The sequence below is a fragment of the Micropterus dolomieu genome, linkage group LG01 (assembly GCF_021292245.1).
Source record: "Micropterus dolomieu isolate WLL.071019.BEF.003 ecotype Adirondacks linkage group LG01, ASM2129224v1, whole genome shotgun sequence".
NCBI classification, from domain to species: domain Eukaryota; kingdom Metazoa; phylum Chordata; class Actinopteri; order Centrarchiformes; family Centrarchidae; genus Micropterus; species Micropterus dolomieu.
The window spans coordinates 39709869-39719437 of NC_060150.1; the positions used below are offsets into that span (position 1 = coordinate 39709869).

At 44.0% G+C, this 9569-nt stretch overlaps 1 protein-coding gene across 2 annotated transcripts in view; it reads right to left on the bottom strand.

Annotated features, from left to right (window-relative positions):
* The window catches only part of fam49bb (family with sequence similarity 49 member Bb), a 31428-nt gene that overhangs the window by 9867 nt on the left and 11992 nt on the right, over positions 1-9569 (bottom strand). For both annotated transcript variants that reach the window (XM_046052712.1, XM_046052631.1), the window contains 3 exons: positions 3785-3867; positions 2561-2682; positions 1571-1676 (listed from right to left, as the gene is read on the bottom strand). In XM_046052712.1, coding sequence (XP_045908668.1) covers positions 1571-1676; positions 2561-2682; positions 3785-3857 — 301 coding nt within the window. In that variant the 5' untranslated portion in view covers positions 3858-3867. The remainder of the gene's footprint in view (positions 1-1570; positions 1677-2560; positions 2683-3784; positions 3868-9569) is intronic.

The window sequence follows — 9569 nt, forward strand, 5'->3', positions numbered from 1 at the left end:
TATGTCGGGAAAAGTCGGGGCAGGGCAGGGGGGGGGGGGGGGTTGTCTGATCTCATCAGGTCATGGCAGAGCGGGCAAGCAAAACGCGGGCACATAGGCGCTTTCCTTGCAGAGAGGGGAGGGTTAGAGACTTCAGTCTGGTCTAGACACTACAATGTCAGACAGACCAGACTGACTCCAGATCAGATCAGTTTCTTTCAATAACAGAAAAAAACCTACAATCTACGTTATCAAAAACTATTCTAAGCCAGAATATTGTTCCGTCGACAACATTAAAATTTTCAAATGTTTAAACAGTCAAATATGGGTGTCAATGCAGGAACTAGCAGTTGGAGCAGGACCAAACTGGTCCTTTTTTAAATGGTCAATTTTTTGTCATTCATCTAGAAAAATGTCAAAAAGTTGCTGATTTCAGCTTGTCAAAGTTTAGATTCTCAAAGGTTAGATTTTGCTAACTATTCTCTGTTTTGTATTGCTGTAAAGTGAATATTTTGAGGTTGTTCAGACAGAACCTCAGTGCAAAAACAAGTACCTTTAACAGGAGAAATACCGACTGTCCCTTCATTTCATGTGCAAGGGTGCTAATTAACCGAATAAGTATTTAAACTCTACAATGTTGTTTTGTAGCAAGAAAATCTATATTGTTCTGTCAGAAATGTTAAATTTAAGTCATATTCTGGGTGTCAATGCAAGAACAAGCAGCTGGAGCAGGGGAAATTTGTCCCTTAAATTCAAAAGCAAAGCTAAATGCATAATCTTCCTCCCATAACATGTTCCATCCTTGGTAGTCTGCGGCTCGCTCCACCAGCCTGTAGTAAAAGGACTTTCAGCTTCATGCATCTCAGACAGGACAGCAGGCGGCCGAGGCCAAAGCAGCCCCTGAAGCCTAAAGTCAAGGCAGTGAAATAGAGCAGGAGCCGAGGCTGGGAGGTGGCCTACTTCGTTACATAACAGCCTTCGCCAGGCTGCCGCCGCCCACTGCTTCCATTGACTACCTTCTCCACCGCCAATGGGATTATGGAGTTTAGGGCGTCGAGGCATGGCGGGCTTCACCTCCCTCCCCCTTCAGCCTCAGGGTCATAAGAAGATCAGGCTGCAGTAAAGCCTACTCCCCCTTCCCCCTGTATCAATGCTAATTAAACAACCTATAGCCCCATCCCACACAGAGGTCAGCGCACAGTGCAGCACAAGCAGCATGTTGAGAAATGCACGGCTGAGGGGATTCTCAAAGCATGTTTATATAAGGCTGGGGTGAATGTTGTTTGCGTGTCGCATGTCTGTTGACTTTTGCAGCTCAGCAGTCAATATTGCAGATTCACATGCAAACAATTAAGGTCATGTATGGCAGTTGTGTCTGTGGGGCACAACTATAAAAAGACCTTTTACATAAAGCACATCTGCTTTCATCCTTTGGTAGTTCTTAATATTAATGTTATAAATTGCACCAAAGTTAATGACTTTATTAACTTATTTATTTCACACTAGGATTTGTTTCACTTAAAACCATGTCAGTATGAGCTTCAGTCTGAGAATAAGAGTGAGAATAAGGTTCCTGTAGACCGATACACACCTAATCTCTGGGAGAACTCATAAAACTTCTTCAGTCTCCCCACCAAGGGAACCACAGCCGCCCACGCCTGCTCCTGTAATGCCTCATCACTTGGATTCTGGATCGCCTGGAAATAGAGAGCAATGAGATATATAGATAAAAGTTTGTAAGATTTTCTGAAGGTTCCCAATTTAATACATTTTTAATGGCGCCCATAACTGTGTGTGGTGACCCTTATCTAGGGGAACTCAACTAACTTTACACATCCATCGGTTTACAGATGTTAGGGGGTACTACTGCATATGTGAAAAAGTTATATAGAGTCACAGACTTTAAGTTTTACAATGAACAAAATCTGTGGAGTTAGAAAGAACTGATGTTACCAGACTTCTGTAGCTTGCTCCTATTTGTTTGAGGCTAGCAGCTTGAGGCTACTAGCATCACACACCAGAATCTGTGATGTCTGCAGTGAAGCTGCATTGTGGGTAATGTAGGCAGCAGTTTTGATAAGGAATAAAAAAGATGATATCTTTGGTTCAATTTTTTATTCCTGAACTGTCCATCGTGACTCTTAAAAAAAAGGAAAAGGTCCTTCTCTTTCAGATACAGGAGATTGTCCAAATTGTCACCCTGTGCCCCTGAGCATTTTAATAACCTGCTTATTTGTAGGCAATAGAATGCATTTGACTCCACCCTCTTCATAAACCACCATCGTTCACTTAAGTCAGAATTGATGATCTATTGTAAGAGCCTTTTTATTTTATCTTTTAGAGGGTGGGATGGTCAAGAAGGCAAAGGCAATAATATACCTGATAAGAAATCATAAGAACATCGGATCGAGCTACAGGTAACACCTTCACTCCTCTCGAGCTCTTAATAAAGCCCTTAAACTCCCCCTTTAACCTAATGTTGCATTCCTTGCACGCCTTTTCTGCAAAGCAGTAAAAGGCAGTCCTGACTCTGCAGCTCTATGATCTGTCAGTCGGAGGTAGATATTTGTATCAGGTTTACCTCTCTGATCTCCTGCCCTGCTCCCTTGTACGCCTGCAGTTCATCCAGGACCCCCTTCGCGTCCTTCAGCACCACGTCCACCTGCTCCCACACCTCCCGCTCTGCATCTGTGGGCTGGGCGTCTGCAGAAAACAACAACAACAACAACAAGGTCAACACGGCAAATCTGATTGGTATCTAATCCATAATAACATACAGTGAAAAGACAGCTCAAGGAACTATGATAGAAAGATTAATTTCTACTTTAAATTATGTAGTTCACTGAAATAATCCCATCTTTCCACTGCTTCACATTTAGTTTTGACGCCACCCACTCTCCTGGCTGCGAGGAGCAAAATGGAGCAAGATGAGACAAATGAGACAGGTTATGCGCACTCCTGTAGCTCTGAAAAAACTCTGGGTATAGAGATGGTTCGGTTTCAGAGAAGTGGCAACATTGTGAACCTTTTCCACCACCTGAAGCAAGAACACCTTGCCAAGTATGATGACTGTAAACTCCTGCTCTCCTGCAGAAGAAACACCTAACACACAGCTCATATCGGCAGCTACAGTTTAGCCTTTTTACTTCATACAGCATTTTTTTATTTTGTATTATAATTTATTCTAATTTAAAAATCATCAGTTTTATATTTGGTATGAGCCTCCCTGAAGTCTGATTTAAAGGCGTAACAGCATTTTGAAAATGCAAATATATTGCTGAGAATGTGATATATTTGGAGAGAACTTTACAATACTGAGAAGTGTTGCATTAAGGTATTTCTTGGATATGCACTTGTGATGTTCTTTAATAGAAAAATCACCTAGAAACAGGCTGAGCTGTATGAGGCATTGTTTTCTCTAAAAGGTATGACTGAGTTTCTGGCTTTGCCAAGTGTGAGCATGCAACAATACAGGATCAAGCCGTGTTCAGGGGCCTTAGGCTACAAGGCAGCTGAACTTCAGCGCTTCATATTTGAGGAGGGGGCTCTCCTGCTACTCTGTCCTGATTGATATTCTGAACACATTCCAGCGTGGAAGAGGCAGGTTGATGGAAAGTAGCAGAAGCTCTTCTGGTGGATTTGGTTCTTTTGCCGTTGGGAAGAACATAGTGAAAAAGATAAGCAGGGGGGTGAAAAGACTTCACCCCCTACTTTCAGAGTTGATAATGTTATGGTAAGATATTCATGTGATCGATATCAGCAGAAGGAGCAATTACTTTTAAAAAAAGAAAAAAAAGAAACTCACTTTCAAAATCGAGGAAAAAATTGGGCTCCTGTTCCAGATCTGTGCAAGTCAAAACTTTCAGTAGGTTCCCCATGTTATGGTACCTGTTGAGAAAAAGGGAGGAAAATCAGTAAATGAGAAGAATGCAGCGGTAAAGTGAGCAGTATCCATGACACCTTACTCCCGTTCTGCTTCACTGCTCTGGTGCCCGTGTGAACTCAGTGGCACCCCAGATGTGCCCACTGCTCAGAGACACTAGCGTTCCCCTTGGACCCCCCCCCCAACTTGCCATGTGTGTGTTTCCTGTGCCCAGGCTCCTAACAAACCAGATGTCAAACCAAAAAAAGTCCAAAAATAAAAAACTCAAGCGTTTTTCTGCTTTGTTAAGTTTCTTCCCAGCAATCGCTCGCATTTACCGGCAGTTGTATGCAAAGTAATCCATTTCACGAGCCTCCACAGGGAAATCAAATATAATCTATGCTCACATCTACACGTGAAGCAGTAGTTGTCTGCTGCGCTGGGACACGTCCAATTAGACTTTTATAAAGGAAGCAGTCACACAGAAACATAAGAGGACCTGTTACAGTTGTTTGTATGTGAATTACACCTTGTATGTGACACTTTCAAATTCACTTTATCATTTCTGCAGAATCACCACGTCTTCAGTAAATGCCATGCAGTGTCTTTGTCACAGGAGCTGAAACACAACATCAATATTTAACATGCGTCAGTAGCGTATGTGGCACAGCAACAGACCCAGGCACTGCAACAAAATACAGACGTCTATATAATGTTGTAATAAATATATGCATTCCATGACTCATGTTGAGAGTACCACCGCAAGAAATTATGGATTATAAAGTTGAAATTATCGATAGTCAGCAATTATTTTGATCATTGATTCACCGTTCATTTGCAAAAACGTTCTCAGGTTTCTGCTTCTCAAATGTGAGAATTTGTTTTTCCTTTCTCCAATGCGACAGTAAAATTACTATTATGGGGTCGTAGACTGCTGGTCGACTAAAACAAGGAATTTTAAGCTGCACATTTGCACAATTTTAAAGTTGGAGCACTTTATAGGTAAAACTGTTTATTAATAAAACTAATCAGCAGATAGATCAATTCAGCCTGAATGTTAGCTGCAGCCCTACATTATTTTATCAATATTTTTGTCTAACTTTCGAAGCCCAGTGACCTCTTTGATTGTTTTCTCTGACAAAAACAAAATTATTAAAGACAGGGAAAAGCAACAGATCCTCACACTAGAGAGACTGGAATCCGCCAATATTTACCTTTTCAGCTTCATACATGAAATTCATCGATTTCAACAGTTTCAGCAATAGATAAGTGTGTGGGAAGAAGATATGATCCTGTACCAAAACCAAAGTAGGGGCTGAACCACTTTGCACTGTGCAAGTGAATCCCATGGACTTCTAAGCAAGCTACAAACCACTGCTACACAGCACCTGCACTAACACAGTGTGCTACTTCCTGTCAAACTTTCACACTTCGTGTTCGTTGTTAACAAGATTTCAGTACTGCACAGCATGATCTATGCGGCTGGCAGCTGCATAATTGGTCCAACAACCGTGCTATATTACTGTACTTTACATGTACTGGTAATACACACACACACACACACACATATATACTGTGTATCTATACTCAACATACACCTCCACTGTGACTTGTGCAATGAGAAGTGACAGCCTTGCACACCTCATCTGGTTTTCCCTTTCAGTCTTACAAAGCCCACCTTTCTCAAAAGCAAAAGGTCAGACATATGACAAGCCGGAGATCTGTGGCAGTTTGTAGAGAGAAACAGCTGCAGGATCCATCGACGGACACAGATTTAACCCTTGGTGACAGAAGTGGACACAGACTGGATGTACTCTGAAGGAGGGTTAATGCAAAACAATGACGTGGAAGTTAAACTTCGACAGGCAGATGTCAGCTGAAACGAGTGACAGGTGAAAAGCCAAAATGACTGAGGGGGGGCAGGCGGTGACAGGGTAAATCACGCCACTACAGGTAATGCTGGGAGACAGGGAGGTGCTGCGAGAGAGCAAAGTACACACTCAGCAGTCACGAGCAGAGGGTTAGATGGAGTGGTTTTAAAATGCATGAGATGCAGCAGGAGGGGTGAGGCGGGGTAGGCATCTAGAAAACCTAGCAGTGGGTCATGTCCTTACTTAACTGAGTAACTATTAGTGATGAATGGACAAATTTACACAAAGTACACAAGGATTTTATTTCTATTAATAGATGTTATTGTCAAAGGAGCGAGCAAGGCCTTTGACACGTTAATGTTTCCTCAGGTTCACTTTGTGTCACAACACACTTGACTAGGGTGAGACAATGAATCGATCGACAAAAGATTCATCGGCAACTATTTTGTTTAACGATTAATTGGTACCTTTTTTCAGCAGAAGGGCCAAAAAAAGTCCGGTTTTAGTTTCTTAAATGTGAATTATTTGCTGGTTGTCTTGGTCTTCTATGACAGTAAACTGAATATATTTGGGTGTGGATTGTTGTAACCGATGAATTGAAAAGTGAGAAAGCAGATTAGTCGCTAATGAAAATAAATTATAGTTGCAGCCCTTGGTGACAATTTTACTTTTGTTTTTCATTTACAACCAATGTATATTTACACAATTTTATCCAACATCAGCTTGCAACGAGGACGATTTTTTTGTTTTGTTTTTTTTTTTTACTATAAATGGAATAAATGTTTTCCTTATATTTACTTTAAAAGCCCCCTAAAAAACTGTCAGTCAGTCGACCCAGTGACCACCTGCAAAGACCCACCTGCCTTGTTCAGCCTCGTCTTATTACCCTCCGCTAATGTGACCTGAATGTCTGACTGTGGCAGTACCGGCGCCTCAGTGGCAGTCGAGGAGCAACACCTGATCCAGCCTCAGGAGGGATGAGAGCTGCCCCTGACCTCGCCCTGCTGGATGATGCAGGCACTGCCCATCCTCCTCTGGTCCTCTACTGCCACCTTTCAGCCGCTCAAAGGGCTGAGGCCGACGACCGGCAGTGGTGCCAGGACTCGCTGCTCCCCTGTGCTGCTTGAAATGAGGTCATTTTAAGGACGGGGATTTGCGTGGCTGCATTTCAAAAAGTCCAACAGAGAATCTTCAAGCGTACCAGAAAAAGAGCCGATTAAATGTTTACATTTTACAGTTTGTGTCTTACTCTTCCACTTAAATTTCAGAACAATTTATGGATTACATAAACCTAATTAACTAACTTTGCAGCTTATGTGGACGTCTTATGAGGACAAGCATCCCTTTGAAGATGCATTTTAAACTGTGAGTAACTGGTTGCTTAGTGATAGCACAGTAAGAGAGAAGTGAGAGGATGAAGTCCTGGCTGAGAGTACACAGATACTGTATCAGACAGAGACTGAGGAATTGAAGCCCCCCTTCCCTCAGTGGCTGTAGTGCTGGCATGTCCTGGGCGCCATAGAGAGCCCGACGACAGCCTTGTTTTTGTTTTGAACCCCCCCACTGGGCCATCGCGTGCTCACAGCGAGGGAGGGAGGGCTGCTTCTAAGGCTAGGGGCAGAATCTGACAAGCAGGAGCCCGCGCAGCTCTCCGATTGGCTGAGCTGATCTACCCAACAGCTCACTGTATCCATGGAGTCAAAAAAAATTTGGTGCCATTGAAAACATTGCAGCAGCCAATCAGAGGCGAGCTCCGGGTGAGGCGTGAGTACAGTAGTAGTAGGACTTGAAAGCACATGAATATATTAATACAGATGAGGTAATGCGCCAAAAACAGCGGATTAGTCGGAGAGCAAAGTCAACTGGAGACGATGGAGAAATATTTAATTCCACTACTGAGCACTTAGTGATTTAATGTGATTGATTTTTGCAGCTCAGCAAATATGCATTATCATCATTATTAAATGAAAAAAATAATGCAAAATCCAATCATACACTTACGATTATGAACCAATTATTGATTTCTAATTGCAGCTGAATATGAGGATACATTATTTTGCTTTGATATAAATACAGGTATATCAATAAAATGTTAAAATGTTGGATATATACTGGCATAAATAAGCATCCCAAATATTTCCAGACTGCAGATGGTGCAGAGGTTATTTAGGTAAAAACACCAAAACAGTGCCACGCCCATGCAGCAGCCTGACCTCTGGATGGCACGGCCTTTTAACGTCTCCCAGCTCCGTGCCTCCCCTTTAATAAGCACACCGAGAAGCAGGGCTCAGCTGAAACTGAGCACTGCGGCATCGGCCTACAAAAACAGCTCGGGGGCTGATGGCTTGCTAATGTAAGGGAGGGATAGTGCTGACATTCCACTACTCGGCTGCAGCATGAGGATCCACGTGCCCTGCCGCTTTACTATGGGAGGAAAAACAACGCCCTCCCCTCCCCAACCAGGCGCAGGCACGGCGCGGAGTGTCACGTGGGCTCTGCCGTGGAGAGGCTGGGAGCTTGCCTGGCCTGGGGTTGGAGTGGGGGTGGGGGTGGGTGTGGGAGAGGCTAGCAGTCTGGGATTATGTGGGTCTAGAAGGGAAAACGCACATCTCATTTTTGTCCCTGTATGACATTTAAGTGAAAAAAGCAATGCAGGTAAGGAATCATGCTTAATGTTTTTGCATGTGTGTAAGGGGAGGGATTGTGAAGCGTCACACTGCAGCAGAGGCCAGCAGAGCTAGGCAGCTTTAAACTTGACCTAGATTCCCCGGGTGACACGCCACATCGCATTAGCCCACTCGACCAGACCTGGACCCGCCGGAGCTCGCTGACACTGCCCCGACTCGACAGGCAGAAAATGGGGGAGCACTTCCCAAATGGGGCTGGCATGTGTCCCCGCCGCCCTCCCACCTCCCCCCCCAATTCGACTTCTCCTCACCCCGGACCATCTCCTGCTAATCCAACTCAGCTGACTACAAATGGCTTATGGGTCACATGGCTGAACCCCCTCTCTTTTCCTCATCGACATTTGTTTTTTTATTTATGGGGATGAACTCGATTACCTTGTAGCCACGCCTCTGTATTGTTGCGCCCGCGTAAACATCAGCTAATGCCCCCCCTCACCCACATTCTGGCAAATCAAAACAAACCTCACAGGAGGAATCATTACTACTGACGGTAGATGAGGTGACATCCAGTATCAGCTGTCTCCTCTCGCTCCCGCAACCACACAGGCGGCTAAAAATATTTCCCTCCCCTAAAAACAACTGCTATAAAGCCTCCTGCATCAAATGACAGCAGCCGTGATGAACCCAATCAGCATGAATGGAAAGGAACATGTGAAACCGGCAGACTGTCCAGAGAAGCATATCAGAGGATGAAAGTGGGAGCGGCTCATCCTTGAATAAGCCCCTCTCTTTTGATGGCACCTGATGAAAGTTGGAAACCATGGCAACACGCACATACACAAGACTCAGCTAAAAAGGCGTGCTCCATTGAAAACAAGCTATATGAAGAGGCTCTCAGCGGCACTCTTCAGTCACAACAATACAACACCAAAACACACACTGAGGGCCTGGATTGATGTTAATTTCAGATCAATCTATTTAACTGGGGGAAAGGCAGCCAGACTTCCACACAACACCTATATGATCATCTCAAGTGGAGATGCTGCTCCACATCCCAAAAAAAGTCCCCGCTATAAAACCAGTTCATGATGTTTGTATCAACTCTTTGATTGTCTTCTCCATCCGCTGAACATCTACCCCAGAAGGAAGCCCACCCTGCCCTTGAGAGTCCTCTGACTCCTTCCTAGGCTGTGTTAGGAAATCATTAAGGGGGGGGGGGGGGGGGCAGTT